At 43.4% G+C, this 24,172-nt stretch overlaps 2 protein-coding genes across 13 annotated transcripts in view; both read right to left on the bottom strand.

The window, feature by feature from the left end:
• Nucleotides 1-19: 19 nt before the first annotated feature.
• mpp4b (MAGUK p55 scaffold protein 4b) lies at nt 20-11,174 on the bottom strand. 8 transcript variants are annotated; one of them, XM_052057853.1, is made up of 22 exons: nt 10,902-11,136; nt 10,292-10,375; nt 10,078-10,199; nt 9,813-9,890; nt 9,652-9,735; nt 9,452-9,583; nt 7,459-7,540; nt 6,903-6,988; nt 5,785-5,856; nt 5,047-5,243; nt 4,912-4,961; nt 2,654-2,671; nt 2,520-2,561; nt 2,403-2,423; nt 2,254-2,268; nt 1,869-1,910; nt 1,571-1,741; nt 1,410-1,490; nt 1,209-1,302; nt 892-1,000; nt 660-794; nt 20-557 (listed from the first exon to the last, which is right to left on the bottom strand). In XM_052057853.1, exons 2-22 carry the CDS (start codon nt 10,347-10,349, stop codon nt 366-368), a joined length of 1,881 nt encoding a protein of 626 aa, XP_051913813.1. In that variant the 5' UTR covers nt 10,350-10,375; nt 10,902-11,136; the 3' UTR covers nt 20-365. The 8 variants fall into 8 exon arrangements, 7 of the variants coding, with proteins under 7 accessions (XP_051913813.1, XP_051913812.1, XP_051913815.1 ...); XM_052057852.1 differs by having other exon boundaries at nt 5,785-5,859; nt 10,902-11,135; XM_052057855.1 differs by lacking the exon at nt 1,869-1,910 and having other exon boundaries at nt 5,785-5,859.
• A 636-nt stretch (nt 11,175-11,810) lies between these two features.
• The window catches only part of als2b (alsin Rho guanine nucleotide exchange factor ALS2 b), a 29,238-nt gene continuing 16,876 nt past the window's right edge, over nt 11,811-24,172 (bottom strand). For all 5 annotated transcript variants that reach the window (XM_052057814.1, XM_052057815.1, XM_052057816.1 and 2 more), the window contains 10 exons: nt 22,626-22,759; nt 19,382-19,546; nt 19,173-19,290; nt 18,282-18,439; nt 17,469-17,798; nt 17,339-17,390; nt 16,962-17,023; nt 16,438-16,587; nt 15,981-16,077; nt 11,811-14,229 (listed from right to left, as the gene is read on the bottom strand). In XM_052057814.1, the coding sequence (XP_051913774.1) occupies nt 14,191-14,229; nt 15,981-16,077; nt 16,438-16,587; nt 16,962-17,023; nt 17,339-17,390; nt 17,469-17,798; nt 18,282-18,439; nt 19,173-19,290; nt 19,382-19,546; nt 22,626-22,759 (1,305 nt within the window). In that variant the 3' untranslated portion in view covers nt 11,811-14,190. The remainder of the gene's footprint in view (nt 14,230-15,980; nt 16,078-16,437; nt 16,588-16,961; nt 17,024-17,338; nt 17,391-17,468; nt 17,799-18,281; nt 18,440-19,172; nt 19,291-19,381; nt 19,547-22,625; nt 22,760-24,172) is intronic.

The raw sequence follows: 24,172 nt of genomic DNA, 5'->3' as shown, positions 1-24,172 counted from the left end.
TAAAAGCTCACAAAGACAGTCAAATTTGACAGTTTTATTGTCATAAAGATTTCATCATTTCAAAGCGCCAAATTAGCAATGCAGAGTGTCACAAGTTATTCTAACAATGTAAACAGGTTTTGACCAACAAATTTTGCCCGACAGTTTTAACGTGTTTTGGCATGCATTGCATGCAAGTGACCCATTTTAAAATGATATGAATAAAAAACAAACCAAAAAAACAATAACAAAATAATTCGAAGCCCAAAGTGTAAACATTGAACAGAAAAATCCATCTCGATTATAAGTAAGAGAACATATTAAACATAAAACACATTAACCTGGTAACGGGGACTACATTTCTGTATAACCTCTTACAATTGTATCTACGAGTCTGCGGTGGATCGTATCCAGTTGGTAGGGACCCACTGTGGCTCATCCTGTGCCTTCCGAATTGTGTCCAGCAATTGGTCGCAGGACTCCTGCAACTCACTGTTGACGATCACGCAATCAAAGAACTGTGCGTAGTGGAACTCAAGCTTCCGCGAAGCCTCCTCCATCTCCTGCAAGTCTTCATCCTGTTGGATGGAGGTCACGTTGCATCACAATCCCTCAGCTTTGTCCTTTTAACATCTTATACACAGATCGCCATGCACCATCATGTCCATCCATTCACTCACTTTGAAGGGGCGGTTGACGTAGTAGTCAGTGGTTATGTACGAGTCCTTTCTTGTCTCTCTTAGTTGCTCCAGCGGGGGTGGTTTCACATAGATGATATAAGCCCGCAGGTCATGTGTTCTAACAGCCTGAATGGCCTAAATACGGTAAAGTCAAGTTCGGTATTCATGTGTTCATTTGAGAAAAATTCGATTTTTTTTTTTTAACTCAAGTACTTTATGGCCATCCACCCACATTTGGTTCGATGTCAATGACGCAGATCTTGCCACTGTTCAAAACGTCCCTCACAGCTTCTCTGCTGGTGCCATAGAGATTTCCTTTATACTCACCGTACTCCAAGAACCTGCAGGACATTGAGAGGGCAAACAAAAGAACAGTCAACACTTCCTTCTCATCCTGGTGACCGGATAAATAAACTACCGTACTCAAGGAACCGCACGCGTCTTAAGGTTTCTATACACATAGAATCATAAACAATGAAAGGCTGTGGTTATCTATGACCAAACAGTATTTACAGTTATTAGTGGAGTTTAAACAAAACACAGTCACACCTGCTTTTGTACACCATGTTTTCAAAGACCTCTCGGCTGGTGAAGTGATATTCTCTCCCAGACTCTTCGTATCCTTTGGGTGCTCTTGTGGTATCTGGCACAGGGATATGGAAAGCATTGGCATTTGAGTTCTTTTTCTCAAACAAATTAGATTTTTTTCAGTGTGTGTTATTATTAAAACCGTGAGTGGTGGTCACATACAAGGTACTGCTCCTTGGAATGTGTCGGGATCCATTTCAATCAAGCGTCTGCGAAGTTCATTCACACCCACACCCGATGGCCCTATGACAGAAGACTGTTACATTTTCCAACATTTCACCCTAAGACTTTTTTTTTCACAAAGTGAAAAGTCATGTACGTACCTAGTAGGGCAATGAGGCGATACAAATCACTGGAACTGCGTTGGTAGCGCACTACCTCCTCATAACAATTGAGGGCAATGTTGCAGTTGTTGGAACACTTGGCTGGGCAGGAGATTTGGGGAGTGCTCTGAAATCGTCTGCGACATAGACGCAAGCTGTGCCTGAAACCAGCTGAGAAACAAACAAAAAAAGAAAACACAAAAACAGTCCTATACTTTTGAATGGTTCTACAAAGTATATCATACAAAATGTAATGATGCATAATGTTTAAATGCAGATGAGAGAGTGATGGACACACCCAGGTATACTCCGGCAATTCTGCTGCTGAAATCATCCTCCTCTTTATCGATAGGAAAACAATTCAAATGGGAAGCACAAGGAAATAGAGAACGAGTACGGAATCTTACATTAAGTAATGCAAGTATAGTCCAGGTCACATTGTATGTCCGTAACTTGTCTCAATTAAAGACTGTGATGAGAAACTAAATGTATATCTTCAATAAGAATGTATAAATAGTCAAAGGAGGGGAGGGTGAAAAGTCATTTGAAAGAATTTAACTCTCCAACTTCAATCATATAAATTTATCAGGCATCCTATGAAAGTAATCGCACTGAATATCAATTGATCTCTTTAGATATGAATTAATGTGACAGTTTTGGTCCCCAAAGGTTTAATCTCTCACCAACTCTGAGCTCGTCTGGCATTCCGCATCAGATAGCACGTGAAAAGAAGCAAGAGGTAGAAAGATTATTATTCGAAGGAAAGGGTTTGCGACACACTGCACACATGAGAACAAATCGGAACAGATTCGATAAACAAAAACTTACCTACCAGATTCAAAAGCCTCCTCATCTGGCAGGGAGAAAGAGAGAAGAAACACATACGTGGAGTTACTCAACATCTAACACAGGGTGGAGAAAGCTCATTTTTCAACCCTTCAACATTTACCCGCTTCAACACATTTCTCATCAATGGCCATGAGGTCCTCCTCTGAGGGGAAGGGGAAACGGGTTGAAATAAAGAAAGCATCGATGAAAGGATAAATATGCGACATTAAATTGAAAGTGGTAACTGAACAGTACCTTCCTCCACCGTGCTCACTTCAGCAAAGCAAGAAGATGAAGAGACACAATTACATAGATTTAGGATGGAGTCATGTAAGGCCTGACATTACTAAGTTCTCAAAGAGCGCGATCTGAATTGGGTGTTTCCTCTCTCTAACTGAATGCGCGTACTGTTGCGTTGCTGAAACGGCCTCAAGTTATGACCCTGATCATCACAGCAAATTTTAATCAGAGATGGTTTTATGTGTTCCTAAATGTAATTTTGATGCTGATTTTTAAAAATGGTCTTTTCTTTTTAAGGATGAACAAAATGCAACACACATTTTGCCATGCATTGTAATTTATTGCTATGAGATTTCAGAAAACAAAAATTCCCCCCTGTTGCTGAAGCTAATTTTAAATTTAAAAAGACTATTAAATATATTCCTAAATTGCATATTATGCTATTGTTATTATACAGGGTGGCCCACTTAAAAGTAGCCCGGATGTTTTTTTTTTAAATTAAAATATTTTTTTAATTTTTTTCAAAACATGTATTTAATTACGTGAATGTTACAAGTGACCCAAGTCTTTCCAAAACCTGTTTTTATTACTTACAGGTTACAAGAGATGCTGGAAGTGTCCCCCATTGACATCTATACATTTTTGAGCACGGCACAGGATGTTGGCTGATACTGACTGCAGCTCTGCTAAGGTGATGTACCGCGTATTCTGGGAATTTACGTATCCTGATAAGTGAAACCATGCTTCGTCCGACATAAAGTATAGCAGTGGGTCCAAAAGTCCGTCTGCAATGCTAGTCAGCAACCATGTACAGTAATTAATGCGTTTAGCTTTATCGGGCTGCTTTAGTTCCTGAACACATGAAATTCGGTATGGTTTCAGTTTCAGAGAATTCAGTACACGCTGACATGTCGTTCGTGATACACCAACTTGCTGGGATAGTCTCCGAGTTGACTTGTGAGGGCTATTTGTAATTCGCTGCTGAACATCACTGACAACTTCGGGTGTCCGGACTAATTTAGGTCTCTGCTTCTTCACGTTTGGGAGAGAGCCAGTGTCTCGCCATTTCTTAACCAGGCTCTGAACACAACGTTTAGCCGGTGGTTTTGTTTGTGGGTACTCGCGAGTGAAGGCCTCTTGTGTTTTCTTAATTGATCCGGTTCGCACATAGCCTTCCACAATCACTATTCTCTGCTGCAAGGAAAACACAATTTTCTTGAGGTATGGTACGCACCCGGAGAAGGTAGGAGCACTACTGTTCGTGTATAATCTAAAACAAACAAAAATTGGCTCAGCGCCAACGTGTATAACCGGAGCAGTTTTGGAACACTTCCAGCATCTATTGTAACCTGTAAGTAATAAAAACAGGTTTTGGAAAGACTTGGGTCACTTGTAACATTCACGTAATTAAATACATGTTTTGAAAAAAATTTAAAAAATATTTTAATTTAAAAAAAAATCCGGGCTACTTTTAAGTGGGCCACCCTGTATTATTCTTATTCATTCATCTTCCGTACCGCTTGATCCTCACTAGGGTCGCGGGGGGCGCTGGAGCCCATCCCAGCCGTCTCCGGGCAGTAGGCGGGGGACACCCTGAATCGGTTGCCAGCCAATCGCAGGGCACACATAGACAAACAACCATCCACGCTCACACTCACGCCTAGGGACAATTTGGAGTGTTCAATCAGCCTGCCATGCATATTTTTGGAATGTGGGAGGAAACCGGAGCACCCGGAGAAAACCCACGCAGGCCCGGGGAGAACATGCAAACTCCACACAGGGAGGCCGGAGCTGGAATCGAACCCTGGTACCTCTGCACTGTGAAGCCGACGCGCTAACCACTGGACTACCGGGCCGCCCATTATTCTTATTACCAAGTATAATTATTATTATTCGTATCAACAGTCGTGGTGTTATGAAAATCTGATGTACGATAGAAGGGCTGATTCGGAGTTAGTGTTGGAAAAAAAAATCAAAAAAGTTTACTTGCATCTCTGATTTAAAAAAAACAACTTGTTGACCGGTGTTATTTTTGTTCCTGGCAATTTACATGAGTGTAAGACACGCTCAAATTGCCTCTATGCATCGCCCTTGCCCTGATAACAGCAGTTAGAGCGGTGCCAGTTTGCACTTGCCTTACAGACACAGTATTTAAAGAGACAAAATCAGACAGCATAATTCGTCTCAGTCATTCAGTTCGAAGCACTTGTAAATCTTTACTAACTCGGGTCTATGCACAGGGATACGAATATTCAAATATTGGGTGAACTTACGTATGTGTATACAGGTGTGCGGCTGATATGACAACAAGTCCCTCTGCTTCCTGCAACACAGTGCGCATCAACAAGTTAGTAGGGACGATTCCACATCTTTGTCTTACGTGTGAGAAGGCAAAGGTTTGAACTGACCGTTTGAGTAGATTGCTGGAGGGAATAAGGCCTGCACAAGTCACATTGCTGGGCAGTTTCTTGGCCTGCCACCACAGAGCGTCTGTCTGGTCTACGATCTCCAGAACATCACCTTTCCTGAAACCCACACCAGCGTCTGTGCAGGGGATGGTGGGATCTTGCTGAGGGTTGTAGTCCACCATAGCACGCACGTAAAGCTGATGTGTAAACAAGACGATTTCGAAAAGTTAGGCAAGGAGCCAGGAAGTGAGGATGAAAGTGTGAAGAGAGCAGGATTATTATAGCTTGGAATTTTTCATTACAATTAGGTTTGATTTCCATTTGACTTTATTGTTTTTTTTTTGTTTTTTGCCAGTTTGTTTTTAAATCGTTTAATTAATTTTTTTTTACAATGTTTTGTTGTAATTTAGTTTTACTAATATATGGAGTGATTGTTGAGTAAACCGCACTTCTCTAACGACAATTTGACCTTCCATCTTCCTTATGAACGAACAGCAACACCAAACTTAAAATTAACAAAAGCTGATGTATACTGTAATATATGAAAGTAATTGACAAAGACAAAAACGAAGGACATTTCTGCTGTCATTATAGTTTGTGTGATCAACGGAAGACAAATTGCAGTGAGCTTGGATTTTTGAGAAGCATTTTCGTTTTTTATTTCAATTCATGAACAAAATTGTTTTGTTGTTAGTTGGCAATCGTTTGCTCAGTTTCGATATCGATAAGACAGCTCACCATGGTATGGTTATGAATGGGCCTGTCGGTGATAGGAACCACTTTGAAGATGATGGTTCCCTGTGCTCTGGCCTGCTGGTTGGAATAAAAAACAACAACAACAAAACACAACAAAAAAAATCAGTGGAGGGACTTATTCATGCTTAAAGTTGATGCACACCAAGTATACAACATTCAGATGTTTGTGTAAATAGTTTGCATACCCTCCCTGTGTTTGCGTGGCTTTCTCCCAGGCACTCCACCCACATTCCAAATACATCAGAATCAGAATCGGCTTTATTGTCATTGTTTAACATACAACGAAATGTGGGTGCCACTCCTTAGTGCATTTAAAAATAAAATAAATACAAACCTCCTATTGGCAGTGTGGACTGAGGCTAATATTGCACACAGGACACATATTGCACATGGAATGAAATGGTTCAGATATTGCTCATTATTGCACAAGGGAGGTAGTGAGTTTGGGTTAAAAATGCAGTAGCTTTGATTATTTTCGGTGGTTATTTATTGCAGTAATGGCTCTAGGGAAAAAACTGTCCCTGAATCTGCTTGTCCCGGTTTTGTGTGCTATGTAACGCCGGCCCGAGGGTAACTTGACAAACAGGTGGTTGCTGGGGTGCTATCTTAACTGAAGACTGTAAATTTTCTGTAGGTGTGAATTGAAAGGTTTTGTCTAGATGTACCCTGTGATTGACGGGTGACCAGTTTAGGTCAACTCTTGCACAGATTTTGGTAGGATCTTGCTAAATTTAAGATTCTTTTGTTTTTACCTCTTTGCTTGAATGAACACATCACAATCATGAAAGTTGAGGAAGAGTGCACCATTTATTCTTTTTCAACGTTAACAGTTGTGTTCATCTTCACACTTGTACGACAGAAAATTAAAGTAAAAATGTTATTTAAAAAGGGCCTGTAGCGTTAGATTGGATTTTATGATGGTGAAAAAGGGTTTTCATAATTTTACCAAATCTGAACAAATCAAGAGTTGATTGAAACGGATTGTGTTAAAACTTAAATATTTTGCTGCGTTATATCAACAGTGACATACGACTGAAAATGGGAAGTGATAACACTACTGCACAGGATTGATGTACTGTACATGAAATGGAAGCACCTACCACAACTTGAATGACTTGCTCTGGCTCCAAGCCATTCACCGGAAAGCCATTCACCTCTATGATCCGGTCCCCTGCGTGGAGCAAACCTGCTCACACAAATCAATAATTATGAATACTTTCGCTTGGGCTTCAGTGCAGGACCTATATCACTAATACCAACCACATTAAAAAACAAACAAACAAAAAACTTTTCAGAGAAATGGAAAGTACTCATTGTGCACATTGCTCTGTGTCAAAGCACCTGATCTCTGTTCGTACTATGTATGATCATTATCATGCAATTTGACTCCCTCATTGTTTGGTGATTCCCCACAGACACGCTTCTGTGGGAACACAGACAGTTCTTTGGACTCTTTCAAGTTTCCCTCTTGAACATTGCTACCATTATCCCATACAAAATACACAAATTTATTGCATGTGCAGTTGAACCCTTTCAAAATTTCCATCATTGCCACAAACTGGGAAATCAAAAATTCGTTTTAACAGACCTGGAACAGCCTTCATGTACGAAAGCGTTGACCCGAAGAGTAAGCAAAGGGTTAAAGGCAAAACTCACCACTGCGATCAGCCAAGCCTCCATGAATCACCCGAGCGACAAAAATCTCCCCAGTGATTTCGTTTCTTTTTATTGTTGCTCCCTAAGACAGAAAGGAGGAGACCACATCAGACGTGAGGTGCCATTGAGGTGCAATGGCACAGCCAATGGATTCGGTTGAATGAGGAGTGCAGACTGGCTGCAGTGAGATGAAAGAAAGCAACACAAAAGATAGAAAACCGAACAGAGCACAGAGTGGAAGTGTACGTAAGAATGCAGGAAAATGATGGAGATGGACAATTAAAGGACCAAGAAAATATCCAACTAACACAAAGCAGCTTGAAAAGTCCAAATGGTGGATTTTTTTTTTTTTTGGGGGGGGGGGGGGGTGTTAGGGCGGCTCCACCTCTCATGTCTTCTTCCCTTTCTTTTGGTGGTTGGAGCGACCTCCTCTCACAGCAGAGGAAGACTTTTTGGCTTCTCCCAAGGAGCCGTTGGTGAGATGATGCAACGAAGGAGGATATTTGGGCTTGCCGCGGGGTGATCCACGACGACAGGATCCAGATAGACAGCTTCTAGCCCGGGACGTGGAGGGCACATCTGGGCAGTTGCTGAGGGAGCTGCAGGATGACGAAATGAGCGAAGGCATGGAGGAAAGGGAAGGACGCTGCACTATGCTGCTTATGGGAATCCTGCGCTGTTCAGCAGCTGCACATTTGGCTAGTGGGGGGTTCTTCTCTGTCCTGCCAGTATTAAGGACTGTCTGAAGCCGATCTACCACCTGGTCAAGCAAATTCAAAGCTTGAGAGTTGTTGTGGACTGTTTCGGACATGCGCTCTGTCGCGATCGCCATCCTCTCCCCGAGTAGCTGGATATCCTTGGTGCTGGTCTCCATGGAGCTGGCGGCCAGCTGCACCGTGCTCCGCAGCTCGTCCAGACTCTCTTGCTTGGCGAGCTCCACACGGGGACCCCGAGAGATCTTTACCAGCCGGCGGGGGCATACAGGGCTGGGGGGTGCCGTGCGAACCCGGGGATTCTGGTTTCTCAGCCTCGGAGGCAGATTCAGCTGTTGGTAGTGGTCCACGTTGGCGTAGTAGGATAAAGACAGGCAGTGCGGAGACACAGCCCATCGCCGGGGTGCGATGGGGCCATGGATGGGCACCGGAGATGTTTGATCCTCATTTCTGCCATCTAACGCTTCAATGAAGTCATCTCCAAGAAAAAAAAGATGGATCCCTGTGTTACAATCACTCAACAGTGATGGCCAACGTGATGGATAATGGAGGTAATGATTGGGGATAGATGATGGTCTGATCATTTCTTACCAATCAGGACCGCGCTGTACAGTGACGGAGAAGAGTGGTTTACATTCGGCTCCCAGAGGAGATTGGTGTCACAAACTCTGCACTGGCTTAGTGGTTTGCAATTGCGCTTCATGGACATGTCGCAAGGCGGGTGGCGCGGCGGAACCGTTGGGCGAGATGCAGCCTCTGCTGACAGGTAGCTACCGCTGCGCACGCTACATACTGCTGAAGCGTTCTCATCCGGGCTTGAGATGCGGCTGGACCTCAACAATCCCTCTAAGTGAAGCCTCAGGGTGTCCGAGTGACTGCAGATCGCGGCTCTTGGATTTTTTGCCATAGGAGGGGACGTGGCAGGCAGTTGTGAACAAGTTCTCAGACGATTGCAAAGCTGTGAAGCAACAAAGGGACTCAAAGGCCACATGTTTCAAACTGGTGGTTTCTGCTGATCATGCCATCTGCAGGCTCACAACACAATCACAAATTGATGAATGCAAATAATTATTCGAAACAGAAGCAACACACTGATGAATGACATCGAGCAAACCAGTATGCGTGTCACAAGGAATCATCCAGAAAAGCCAAGAAAGGGTCATGCCCTTGAAACGTGACCGACTTCCAATGTCAGGGGAGTTCAAAATAATGAATCAACTTAGACCTCGGCTGCTTGAAACCAAATTGACAAGAGGAAGATTTTTCTCTCAGCAGCTCACCAGCGGCTGCTTGTTCTTGACCAGGCACACGATCCTGGTGGCTTCCTCTTCGTCTGGAACGTCATCTGACATCGGCGGCAACACAGGCTCGTAGTTCTTTTGGGCCACAGTGTCATGGGCAGAAAGCAGCGCCTGCATGGACAATGCATATCATGCACATTTGGGGCAAAAACCACGGTAAGTGCGGACGCAGAGAGTACCTGAAGGTGAGGCTGTCGCAGGAGACGGTCAAGCTCTTTAGCTTCCTCGGAGCAGCCTGGGAATGCCTTGATGTCAATCAACAACTGTACAGGAAAGAAAACATCAGTTTGGAGCAAGCATCAAGCAACAGAGGAGCATTCAAAGAAGTTTGCTGTGAAACCTGAAATGAGAGATCAGAGGTGTAATCCAGAACTGGAGCCGGGGATTCCCGTAGGTATCTTTGAAGACATTCATACATCTGTTAAAAGTGTGACATGATTATTCCAGAGTTAATGTCATCGGGCCTTTCTCTGCCCTGCGGTAGATGTTGATGATACAGTGATGCTGAAGGAAGACCCTGCTGTTTACATTGAGCCAACAATTATCAGATCAAGCCCTGACTTTGCCGCATATGAGTATGTGTCCAAGTGTGTGTGAGCATGTACTTTGAGCAGTGATTGCAACCAGGGGGCATTGAGCAGACTGTGGAGAATCTCTGTCCCATCGATGTCCTGATTCAGTGTACGTCGAACCTCCTCCACCACATCTGTCAGGATCTGCCGAAGTCCTGAAACACTCATACAAACAACAGTTCGACACAGATGGCTACAGTGCACTTTGTAGGGTGGGGGTTAGTGTGACACGATTTTCCCGACTCACCCTGCTCTCCCAGTTCACAGTAGGGGCTTAATACCTGAGCCTCCACGGCCTGCCTCATGGTCACTGCAGCCTTGACCTTTGACACTGAGCAGCAGAAGAATCAGAGAATTTGAAGAAGCCTGAAAATGGCACAGTTGCGGTTTCTTGGATGTCACCACCACATCATGACAAAGTCACACGGCAGGTGGTGATCCTGAAACATTTGGGGGCTTTCTGTGACAGGCCATCCTTTTTTTTTTAATGGTAATCCATCCTTGGGCGGGTTGTTGGTGTGAAAAGGTCAGATGTTAATAGCACGCCTCAAACTGGTTGTAACAACATGCTACAATCGCGAAGACGCACCATCTCCGCTTGCCAGCACAAGATAATGGACATAATAGACCCTAGGATATTTTATTCATGATTGATGTTTTAAGTGCACAAAACAGTTCATTGGCTCCTTATGTAAACAAATTAAATGTTAAATCCGGTCGTATGTTAAACTGCATTTAATTAAAACGCGTTGAAGATAACATAGTCAAGCAAAGTGCATAATTTGAAAAATAAATTCATGAAATTTGTATTGTATTTGCATTGTAGTAAAAGTAGTTAGACAGAAAGTGTCTCATACCTTCACGGCCCAAATATTCTATTCTGCGGATGCCGCACTCTTCATCAATTGCACAGACACTCCAAAACCAATATCTGGTGGCAAATCATTCCCAAGAGATTGAGCGCAGAACAGACCGCAGCACTGTCATCAAACTACGGAGAGGGAGAGAGCGATAATCTCCCCCGATCCAACTTAATCCCGGGCTAGTGAGCCTGTTGCCTCTGGCCACCGGAAACCAGTTCGCTCGTTGCCCGGGAGCTGACAAATCTTCTTAACTCTTTCGGACTCGGAGAGTAGAGCTGTGGGGATCAATCAGGAGTCATATTCACGACAACGTTGGTAAAGTGTTTGCTTCATGTCAGTGGTACATTATTACACATACAGTAGATATTAGTCTACACACCTCTGTTCAAATGCCAGATCAAAATAATTCCTTTTAACATTTTTTCTCCCATTAATTTTACATAACACTTGGACAATTCTATTCAGTTTTAATCAGAACATGAGAAATTCTTCAAAATGTATGCAGGAAAATACAGTATATATTTGTGGAGCAAACAGGGTTTGGGGTTTGCTTTGTTTCCTTTTCCATAGCTTGTTTTTCCTTGAGGCTTGCCCTCTTGTTCCGGCACAACTTTGGTGGCAACACGCAAAAAAAAAACAAAACAAAAAAACAAAACGAGAAACACTCTTCAGTTCAAACCTGCCGCCCCCGCGTGATGTCGTAAAGCCGTCACATAGACCGCTCTGGATTTCTCTTGCCTTGCTTCATTCGCCACAAAACCAGCATCTCCCGTTCTATGGCGTCAGTCGCCCGCTGCTCGCCGTCACTTTTCAAGTCCATGTTGTCTTGCAACTGCTAAGTGGACAGTAGTTGATGCTTGATTTAAATGGTCATTTCACTGAATCCCTTAGTACTTAGTAAAGTCCCTTCAATAAAAAAAAGAATGTGTTTCTGTAGGAGAAATTTCTTATGGACACCGTTCTGTAGCAAATGAGTCTAGAAACAGCTGCCAATTATAACACAGCAGGACCCTGAATTTGCAATTGAAAATAAAGTTTTAGCCACTCTTATTGAACAAGATATTGTGTTACGCTTTCAGATAAAAGCTGAATCGGAACGTTTGCTCCTGCTCAAGAATGAACCGATGTTAATAATTTGAATAACAAGCCAGTTATCGCCAAAATTTAAAAAGTATATTTGGTACAAAGACAACATCCCTCCGTCATGCTCTGATGTTTTTCTTGAGTTGAAACTGGGGGACAAAATGGAGGGAATAGTTAACAATAAAAAAACTGTATTTACATAAAACCTTTCGGTTTCTGCTCCGAAGTAACAACAAATGTCAGGAAAACTTGCTAAAACATCTGAGCTTTGGGTTTAATAGGAAGCACGTTAAATTGTAGCAGGTATGTGCTGATTCTTGATTGATTTTTTTTCCCCCCCAAGATGGCGCCTGAGTAGGCAGCCTTCGGCAAGTGCTATTCAAGAGCCTTGCTTTTTTGTTCTTTTTTGCTGTTTTTGTCTTTTGTTTTGTCACATGTTGTTTCATTGTGTGGACCTGATATGAACTGTTTTCAGCGCTTTTTGGCCACGACATTCGTCAAAGGAGCAGTATCTGTGCTTGGTGGTTGCGCCTTCTCGGCAGCACGCCTGTACCAGCACAGATTTTGATTGGGAGGAATGTCGGCGCCATTGACTGTCGGTGCTGGACAGACCTGGGGCGCTTGTGTTTTTTGCGCCAGTAATGGGCAGCATTTTTCACAACCCCGATTTGTTCAGTGGCTATGTCAGCGCTGTTGGACAGTTGGCGTTGGTGCGGCTGGATGGATGGCCGCTGAAGTTGAGGATGAGGAGAGAGGAGCGTTGGCGAAGAGCGCCGATGCGTATTTGGAACCGTGAGTCGCCGCTTGGAATTGAAATGGATTTCCATGGGACAGGAGAAGTGAACCAATCTCTTTTTTCGTCAATGGACGCTACAGCTTCTTGTTGACTTTGAAACTTAGCTTGTAGCCGACGTGTGCACATTTTGAGCATGATGTCTCTGATCCACTGGTTAAAGGACACTTTGATTCTCTCTTTCATCTCAAACTGCTTCAAACAACAAAGTGTGTGATGGAAAAGTGGTTAGAACTGCATGACTGTCCATGTTTTATGTTATGTGTTGTGTTTATTATTTTACTTTATGTTAACTGTTTTGCAAAGCGCTTTGTTACAGCTGCCGCTGTTGTGAAAGCGCTATATAAATCAGCATGTATTGTATTGTATTGTATTGTATTGTATTGTATTGTATTCCCATTCAACATGAGTTTAAATGTGACTGCTTAATTCTGAACATAGCCACATACACAATTATAAGAGGGTATGCACAATTGTGGAACCACATTATTTCAGTTATTTTGAATTCTCCTCTTGAAATAGATTAAAACAAAATTTCCAAATGGGCTGTACAGGTTAGAGGTCCATTTACGGTGGAAACATTTTAAAGTGATTAATCATGATGCCTCTAGTATTTTTTTTTTCTTCAGACCGCAAAAACCTGGCATATGAGTAGCGGTGTGTAGACATTTTGTATTCAAGTCTGTACACAGCTTATCCGGCAAGTTGAAAAAGATGTGAACTGAGTAAAAATTGCATTTTTAGTGTCATTTACGGGAAGGTCCCAGCAGTGGCCGAAATCACTTCCATGGTTAAATCATTGGAGAACACAAAATAATCCCTCTCAAGCTCTTTTAGGACAAAGCCGCGATGCACAACACAATGACTAAACAATCTGTGCAGTGAATGCTTCGAAAAAGACCATTGTGAGAACTGGAGCCGAGCAGTAAATGCAGCTTCAGCACCACTTGCATGCACGAGATGTGAGTCAGTTGTGTAAACTTCAGTATGCTTTCAACCACTGTTTGGTATATAAAGCACCGTTTGGTTAGAAATATGGCTTGAATTGTTTGAAAGCCGGCAAATATCCCACTGAGAGTCTGTAGGTTGAATCATGTCTTTTGACACAAGAGAAGAGCAATTACTGTTGTGTTGGGCACTCTCAATTGTCCTCCTTGGTGACAATGCTGCGCACCTCTGGATTTAACCCAGGAAACTGTCAAGACAGGTGACAGTTTGAAGAGGTGGATATGGCGGTTACAACACCGGCAGCCGCTCGCAGTCACAAAGGGGGGGAAGGTGGTCTCCTATAAATGTCAGCAGCAGATGGAGCACTTAGCGATTTCAGCTGAGCCCCCGTGACAGTCTGGTGACGGGGGAGGAGTCACAGCGCACGTGTCAGTGAACGAAGCTGCTGTTGCTGCTGCATTAAGTGATCCTCTCATGCTGGATCTGGTAGTAACAGGCCTGCGGGAGGACACGGAACATCCCATTGCGTTGGAAGGATTTTTAGGACCTTGCACAGAGTCACTTAGCAAACGGTATTTTGATTTATGATTGCCCCAACTTAGAGATTTTCAAAAAAACAAGACAATGCTTGGTCATTCTTTTCTGCTCTGCGTTGAAAAAAAAATGGACTTAGGGGCCAGCACAAGATGGCTGAAGGAAACTCCACAGCATGTTGCCGCCATCACTTGAGAAAGTGAAGGCAAGGATAACCTTGATTGTTTCGTGCTTGCATTTTATGGGATGCTGAGAAAGAAAAAAATACATCTTAAATTTTATTCTACGACCACATTAATGTTTGTTTTTGAAAGTGCCATTTGTCTTTTTAATGGCCGAGAGCACTGCTCAGCAAGTTAAAAAAAGTTTAAATCAGAAATAAAAGTAAATTTTCTCGATCATTTTTTGCACAGATTCCGAATCTGCCCATGTTATTTCTCTAATGCAGTTTTATCAACAATAATAATATTTGTAGTAATAATCAGGCAACTATTTGTTTGTTGGACCTCTGTTTGTTCAATTTTGTTCAAGTGAGTGCAAACCGGGTAACAACATTTTTGCAAAATCACAACGTTATTTATTACACATGACAACTTGACATTTCGGTACAGATTTTGGCAATGATCATGAAAGTTGACACACATGATTTGCTGTCGCTGGCCACATAAAATGACGTGGCCGGCCGGATCGGCCCCGGGGCCATGAGTTTGAAACTGTTGCACATACAGCACATTTGACAATAAAGTTGTACTTGACTAGGTAGTCTACCGGATGGAGGCTTACCGAATCCCAGCAACATCACCAGCTGCACTCATCAGTGACAACACTAAATTCATCTTCAGTGTTGGCTGCGATTTGATGTTTGCAGTGAGTCTCTGCACCTCGTGTATTATATTGGAGCAGTCTTAATTACTGAACTGCAGACGAGTTAAATGTATTCAATATATATTGCACGTTCTGATAGATGGCATTTGTATGAGTGTTTAATACTCTTAAGATGCATTGTAATGTGCCCTCATTCCCCATAAAACAGGCACATGTTAGCCTTATGGCCTGTGGCATTTCTGGGCCACTAGTGTACTTGTTTTCTTTATAAATTGGCTATCGTCTTTCAAGTTGTAACAATTGGGATCACTTTATATTTAATGATAGGGCATTATTCAGTTTTGTATGACAACTACTGTCAGTAAATAAATGAACATTTTTGTTCACACGCAGCTGTTACTTGAATCAAAGCACCTCTGTCCCTCTTGGATTATATAAAGCAGTGATTCTCAAAGTGCGACTAATCACGACTCATTCAAGTGGTACGTGAAAGTATCAATGCCCAAATACAGTTCATCTGTGTTTCACTTTTTTACACAATTTTCATATATTTAAGCACAGTGTTAATGTTTAAATGCCTAATGTTATGGTCATTTATAATATTATTTTCATGAACACTTAGATTTATTACACGACTGTATTTTAATATTGGTCATGATGTTGGTACGCAGAGACCTCAATGTTTATTATTTTTAGATAATACTTGGTGTAAAGGTTTGAGAAAAACTAAAGGGGCATATCAGTCTTATTAAAAACATGCATTTCAATTCATTTCAATGCGGAAAGTTGATTTGTGACACAATGAATTGCAGTAAGAGCGTGGTCATGGACACGGAATGAATAAAACTTGTCAATCAAGGTACCACTGTATTATGGTGCGTCATGGTTACCTTCAGAGTGGTGAACATGATTCCGTGCTCTCCATGCTGGATGCAGGGGTCCATCAGATCTTCGATCAGGTTGACCTCTGATCCAAGGTTCCTGATTCTTGTATGTTAGACAAAAGTATGTAAATGCTAATCTTTGTCCAACAAGGAAGCTACTTTTACAAACAAGTCCATAAAGTCGCGGTTACCCCCCCCCCCCTCCCATTCATCCTCCCCGTTATACATGTTATGTCTTGTGACTTGTTGTAAGTGTCATATGCTTATTCATGTGCTAGGGTCTTTTTTTATCCTGGACTTAAATTATCCTCGGAGGAGGATAGTTCGAGCGTGGGTTTTTTTTTTTCCCTCTCCCCACCCAGCATTTTTCCTTTCTGAATTCTGATTATAATTTCCCCATAGCGGGACAAATAAAGGATATCTTAATCTTAATCTTAATGGAAAAACAAAAGTGGGCACTCACCGAGCACGCAACACAACATAGAGGAAAACAGGAAATAGGTCATCCATGGACCATAGAAAGTCCTGTTTGAGCAGGGACTGCACTTCTTTTGTGATCTCCTCAAAGGTCAGCTGGATCACATGCAGCTTGTCTGATGGGGTGAACGTTGTGCTGAAAAAACCAAGGACAAATGAAGCTCCTTATAACACGAACTACATGCTGTATTAAAATGTACAGTGTGCGTTATTCTTCTTAAGTGTTTAGGTTTTACAGGAAGAGTTTTACCGTATGTGCCCCACTGTTATTTCTTGAACTTGCTTGCATTTGAAATGTTACAATATACATGAATATTTGCATTAGGTATGGCATATTTGCCCACTTTTCTTTTGATAAGTGCATGAAAAACTTGAAAAATCTATTTTGCTTGTACATTTTAGACAGAAAATCAGATGATAGCTCTAATGTTTATGATTTGCAATAGTGCAATTTTGCTTTATCATTATCATTTGGTACCAGTGCAGCAGTAATTGCTAAACAGGACAAACCTTATTTGTTGCAGTGTTTCTACTGCAGAAGCAAAGCAAATATCCTTGGTTGTCGACAGAACCTGGATGAGACACGCCCACACAAACACTGTTACATTTCTGGAAATGTACAGTCCCGTTAAAAAGGATTTGGCCAGGGTATTGTGGGATTTTTGTTGTGCCTTAATAAATCAAATTGGCATTTAGAAACTGCATTTTGCATTTCCTTGGGTAATCTCCGTGGGATATTAAAATTGGTTTGATGAACTGAAACCTCGGTACATGATAAATGATACCGGTACATGATAAATTTAAGGTACATGATAAATTTAAGAAAGGGGCAAATACAATTTCACCGCACTGTATGCCCAGAACCAAAACCAAACAACCCAAACTACCTGCAGATGTTCCGCTGGTGCTGGCATGGAGACTGAAAGAGGCCAAAACTTCCTGACAAGAAATGAGGGAAAGACTTAAAAGAGCATACAACCGACTCTTGCAACAGTCCTTTTATATTGCGAGACATACTGCTGGACTCCCAGAAAGGCAAGCAAGGCCAAATCAGGCTGCTTGTTGAGGCGGAGGACACACTCCCAGTAGACATCGTCTTCTCGCTCCTTGTCAAGCGCGTAGAGGGTGAAGAGTGGCGGGTACAGGCGGGGCAACAGGACAGGGAGCAGCAGGGCCAAGCTGCTCACCATGTGGCTGCGGTAGGACCACTCCATCTTCAGGGTCTGATTCTGTTTGGAGGCTTCTTGTTCAGACAACCTTTCACCTTTGACGTCCGACTCCTTCTCCTGAAGGTCGACTGGCTCGCGAATTATACCGCCATCTTCTGGCAAGTCTGGGAACAGAAATCTGCACAGAGTTCCCATGCAAACCAAGAAAAAAAATATATGTAACACCACAAATAACATTTCAGAACAATTTCAATTGCTGTTCTGGTCGTGGCAAGACTGGGGACAGTTGTGTTGGAAGCGGACCGTTAACGTTGTTGATATGGCTGTTGTTGTGCTTATTGTTCTCTTGTGCTATTGCCATTCACACAACCCCTCTATCTTGTTTTCTTCTCACTCTCATCGGTCCCTCTCCTCTGCCTCTGTCTCCATCTCCATCTCAACCCAACCAGCCAAGACAGACAGCCGCTTCAAAGAGCCTGATGTTTGAAGTTTCTTCGAAGGAGTTTGCTTCCATTGCCATGTGCTTGGGTTCAGTTGACTTTCTCTAATATGTGATGAATGAGTTCCTGACCTGCTCAATGTGTAGTGGCTTATGGTCACTTCTATTGTGAACTGGTGCTATAGCAATAAAACGGACATGACTGGAATCTCAGGGTACTACCTTACAACCTGGAAGATTCGGTTAAGATAAGATTTCAACTCAATGACAGCCTGGGGCAGGAGTCGACGGTTGGCGCCAACCCCAACATACGTCATCCTGTAGACTGCCACCAAGGCTTCCACGAGCCTGCCTAGTGGGTGAAGTGGTGTGTCACATGCCTGAGAAGAGGACAAAAAACGTTTTATGCCAGCTCGATTGGTTATCAGCAGAAAGGCTTAGGACAATGGAACCCCAGTGGTCATTAACAATCACCTTCCCCCATAAGAAATGCATCCTAGTGCCCAATCATTGCCATTCTATGACGATAACCGTCTTACTTAGAGATTAGATTAATTGAATAATCATAAATAGTGGTATATTTGATTTCCTCCACAGTGCTGCTCTTGTAATTATTTTTTTCTTTGGTGATTGTTTCCATATTATTCATGAGTGTATGTGTGTTCGCACAGGATGAATGACTCCATGTATTATCAGCACACAATATAGTCTTGTTCTGTGCTCAGGAGGTTAGTCCTTCTTTTGCCGCATAGAAACCAGAAAACAAGCACAACGCCGGGCAGACTTCATGTAAATGATGTATGGATAATAATGTTCCAACTACATGTGATTAGAGACATTTTACTGTACAGTGCTGTGAAAAAGTATTTATGCCTAAATAAATTAAATTGGCATTTAGAAACTAGATTTTGTATTTCCTTGGGTTGTTTCGGTGTGATATTAAAATTGGTTTGATGAACTGAAACCTTTGTGTGTCATAAATATGTAAAGAACACAGAACTCAGAAAGAGGACAAATACTTTTCCACAGCGCTGTAAGGGAGGGTAGAATTCTCAGGGGCAAATGACTTTAGGGGTTCCAATGTAGGTGACCGTATGCTCAAAGGGGCTATACCTTCATGAGGTAACGATGGATAGTGTGATATCGCTCCATTGTAATGAGGCCTACATGCTGAGGGATAACCTCTAAACTCTCCAGAGTTCTGCTATGACTTCGAGACAGACGTTCTGGACTGAGAAATGCACACACATTTGTCAATTTGAATATGACAGAAGTAAAAGAATAAAGTGTCTGAGGCTCAACAACAACAAGGGACCATGCACCTGTCCAGAATGTGTCGTCGGTTGGTAGTGAGGGCCACTGCAATATTGTCCCATGCCTTGCGGATGTCTCCTTGGCCAGGCGACTCACAGCCGAGTTGGCACCAACACTCGTCAAACACAGCCTGCCACTTCTCCTCAGCGCTCACACACAGACGGCCCAGCTTCCTGACACATTTAAAACACACAAATACACACTTAAGTAAAGTCAATTTCACTTATATGGTGATAACAGAGGATATCTCAAGACACTTTACAACAATTAATCGATAAAGAAGCACATGCATCAGAAATCTATCAAATACGGGATGTGTAGGAGGACCATCTGTCTCAGCCATGAGAGAACATTAGGCACAACATCTGTAACAACAACACAAATCAGGGATGGAGCTACGTGGTGGCCAAGGGTTCCCCGGAACACGCCACATCTAGGGGAAAATTTTTATACCTGTGACATTTTCACATGAATGCAGTCTTTTCAGATCAATTGAAATTCTGCCACAATATATTCATATTAACTAAATAGTTTAAGAAAAAATAACTAATCTGAATGCAAACTCTCACTGATTCTGTATTTAGTAAAGGACTTTCTTGCAGTCAGTCAATCAAAATCTTAACTCATTGAGACCACAGCAAGCAAAAATGGCTGAAAAGTCACTATTAATCATACCATCCACAGTCATGGTTTCATGAAATAAAACACACACGTTCCAATCTTGCCCAACACATTCATAATACAACTCTAAGGAAAAAGTAATGTTTAGAATTGTGAAGAATTCAAATTTTTGGGTTTTTGGGTTAGAAATGATTTTAATGAAAGGGCCGTCTATCGCAGTCTGCAAAATGAAGTCGGCTATTGGTGACACTTGAATAAAGTAACTACGACAAATGCATAATTATTAATAAGGACACCGGAAAAATGCCCTGAAAGGAATGCTGGGTAGTGGTTATTCGTTCAAACTACACAAGCACTTTTCAGTATTTTGAGCCTGATCAAAACACAAAACTGAAAATCACAGATTTTTAAATTTTTCTAATAAGTGAATGGCGATGACCATCCCATCAAGCTTCACAAGGCTATGTTAGCTGGAAGTGGATAGTCAGCAGGCTGAGGTAAGACACCGGTCTTACCTCAGCAGATTGCTATATAGCAATCCTAGCAACGAGCTTTGGCTGGCTACAACTGCCTGCTAAACATGTTGCGGTTTCGCTCCTAAGTCAGTAATGACAGCCTCCAATAAGGTAGACGTCTTACATGTATATGTATATTTTTTTTCACCCAAGATGGCGCCCGAGTAGGCAGCCTTCGGCAAGCACTCTTCAAGAGCCTTGCTTTTTTGTTGTTTTTGTCTTTTTGTTTTGTCACATGGTTTGTTGTTTCATCGTGTGGACCTGATATGGACTGTTTTCAGCGTTTTTTGGCCACGACATTTGTCAAGATTAAGATATCCTTTATTTGTCCCGCAATGGGGAAATTATAATCATAATTCAGAAAGGAAAAATGCTGGGTAGGGAGAGGGGAAAAAAAAAACACGCTCTAACTATCCTCTTCCGAGGATAATTTAAGTCCAGGATAAAAAAAGACCTGAGCACATGAATAAGCATATGACACTTACAACAAGTCACAAGACATAACATGTATAAAGGGGAGGATGAATGGGAAGGGGGGGGGGGGCGTAGGGTAACCGCGACGCGGCCGGCCTGACCAGCTGCACGGTCCCTGTTGCGCTCCGCATTATCGAACCACGTCATGGGGGAAAAAGAATCGGAGCGATGAAGACGGTGATAACAAGGATGTGTATGTGCGTGTGGTTCGTGTGGTTGTCCAGTCGTGTATGTGTATGCGTGTACAGGTCATAGCTGCTTCGTCGAGGTCTGCTCATCATGAAGACAGTCCCGGCTTATCAGTCCATGGCCGAGAAGGAGGGGGGTTGTGGTGGGGGCCCTAGACTCCATGCGTATTTCCATTCAGGGGAAAGGCCAGATAGCATTGTTTGTTTTGGAGAGACGGCCGCCAACAATTCCAGACAGCCTTGAGTCCTTGGTCTGTATCTCATCACTGGCGCCGATCAGTCGAATCAGAAAATTCTTTCAGCAGCGTGGATTCCAACGTCTCCATGGTATTTTCAATCGCGCGGAGTCGCTCCAAAACCGCAACAATATTGCTGCGATTGAGCTCAGTCACCGCTTGAGTCTGAGTGTTGGACATTCGCGCCAAGCCATCCAGAGTGACCGGCAGCTTCTTCACGTCCAATAGAGCCGCTCCCGTCGGTTGAATTTTGCGATAGAACAGCAAGCTGCCAACACCAAACAGCAGCATACCTGTTATCAAAAGGCCAATAATGTAGATGTCTTCCACATCCTCCACGGACAGTACTGTCAGGCACACCGGTCTCCACTCTCTCCATGGATCCAGGGCGTATCCGGCAGCAAGTGTCCCTGGAGGGCAAGCAGGCTCCCCACTGCCCGCTCTTTTCGTCGAAAAAATTTTGTCGATTACATCGAGAGACCAGCCAACTAAAAAAGGAAAAGTATCTGTGCTTGGTGGTTGCGCCTTCTCGGCAGCATGCCTGTACCAGCACAGATTTTAATTGGGAGGAATGTCGGCGCCATTGACTGTCGGTGCTGGACAGACCTGGGGCGCATGTGTTTTTTGCGCCTGTAATGGGCAGCATTTTTCACAATCCCGTTTTGTTCAGTGGATATATTGGCGCTGTTGGACAGTTGGCGTTGGTGCGGCTGGATGGATGGCTGCTGAAGTTGAGGATGAGGAGAGAGGAGCGCCGATGCGTATTTGGAACCGAGAGTCGCCGCTTGGAATTGAAATGGATTTTTCGTCAATGGATGCTACAGCTTCTTGTTGACTTTGAAACTTAGCTTGTAGCCGATGTGTGCACAAGCCACGCAAGCTACTCTGGTAAACTAAGCAAGTAAACAGGAAATGATTGCTATGGTCGTTACAGTATCTCGTATGTTAGCTAGGAGAAGTGTCTTACAAGATTAAAATTATAGTAATATTGAGGAAAAGTGATTCAGACTATGGATAGGTTAGGGATAAAGTGTCGTATTTTCCGCACTATAAAGGCACTTCGGAGTATAAGGCACACTTTCAAGGAATGGCCTATTTTATAATTGTTTTCATGTATAAGGCGCAAAAACGTAACTGGGATACGTTGAAAAGAGGTCCGACTGTATTTACATTTATATTACACACTTGGCACATTCAAGTAATTAAAGGTGAACTTACACAGATTGAATCTTGTCCTTGTCAGTTTCAAACAGATGCGGCTTAAAGTAGGAGCCAGTTACTTTGGGACCAGCGCCCCATTCACCACTGAAGGATCCCTCCAGGTAATCGCCATTGGCCATCGTCAGCACTCCCTAAGGTCAGAGATTTGTGAAAACTGTCACTGTCATGTGATCATTATACTAATTATGTGAACTAAAATGGAAAGGAATGTGACAGTTCAGATGCGACACCGAATGAATTATCTCTTTAGAGGAGGAGTAAGTGTAGTGTTGGCTCCAAGAAATGGCAACAGTGCGCCGAATGTCAAAAATGTCTCAGACAGAATCATGAAATGAGAAATGGGCACAACCATAATACAAGTCTAAAAACTAATTTACATTATTCAGGACAAAGCGAGATTAGTTTAATTGCTACATGATTTGGAGCAGGTGTGTTGAAGGTCCATCCATCCATCCATCCATTATCTACCGCTTATCCGGGGCCGGGTCGCGGGGGCAACAGCTTTAGCAGGGAAGCCCAGACTTCCCTCTCCCTAGCTACTTCTTCCAGCTCTCCCCGGGGGATCCCGAGGCGTTCCCAGGCCAGCTGGGTGACGTAGTCTCTCCAGCGTGTCCTGGGTCTTCCTCGGGGTCTCCTCCCGGTGGGACATGCCCGGAACACCTCACCAGGGAGGCGCTCAGGAGGCATCCGAATCAGATGCCCAAGCCACCTCATCTGGCTCCTCTCGATGTGGAGGAGAAGCGGCTCGACTCTGAGCCCCTCCCGGATGACCGAGCTCCTCACCTTATCTCTAAGGGAGAGCCCAGACACCCTGCGGAGAAAACTCATTTCGGCCGCTTGTATCCGGGATCTCGTTCTTTCGGTCACGACCCATAGCTCGTGGCCATAGATGAGGGTTGGGACGTAGATCGACCGGTAAATTGAGAGCTTCGCCCTTTGGCTCAGCTCCTTCTTCACCACGACAGACCGATACAACGTCCGCATCACAGCAGACGCTGCACCGATCCGCCTGTCGATCTCTCGCTCCCTCCTGCCCTCACTCGTGAACAAGACCCCAAGATACTTAAACTCCTCCACTTGGGGCAAGATCTCCCCCCCGACCCGGAGGGGGCACTCCACCCTTTTCCGACTGAGGACCATGGTTTCAGATTTGGAGGTGCTGATTTTCATCCCAACCGCTTCACACTCGGCTGCGAAACGCTCCAGTGAGAGTTGTAGAGCCCCGTTTGAAGGAGCCAACAGCACCACATCATCTGCAAAAAGCAGGGATGTAATACTGAGGCCCCCAAAACGGACTCCCTCAACGCTTCGGCTGCGCCTAGAAATTCTGTCCATAAAGGTTATGAACAGAATCGGTGACAAAGGGCAGCCTTGGCGGAGTCCTACCTCCACTGGAAACGATTCCGACTTACTGCCGGCAATGCGAACCAAACTCTGACATCGGTGGTATAGTGACCGAACAGCCCGTATCAGGGGGTTCGGTACCCCATACCCACGAAGCACCCCCCACAGAACTCCCCGAGGGACACGGTCAAACGCCTTCT

The sequence above is a fragment of the Hippocampus zosterae genome, chromosome 2 (assembly GCF_025434085.1).
Source record: "Hippocampus zosterae strain Florida chromosome 2, ASM2543408v3, whole genome shotgun sequence".
Lineage (NCBI taxonomy): Eukaryota > Metazoa > Chordata > Actinopteri > Syngnathiformes > Syngnathidae > Hippocampus > Hippocampus zosterae.
This window is presented reverse-complemented; position numbering and strand designations above follow the sequence as displayed.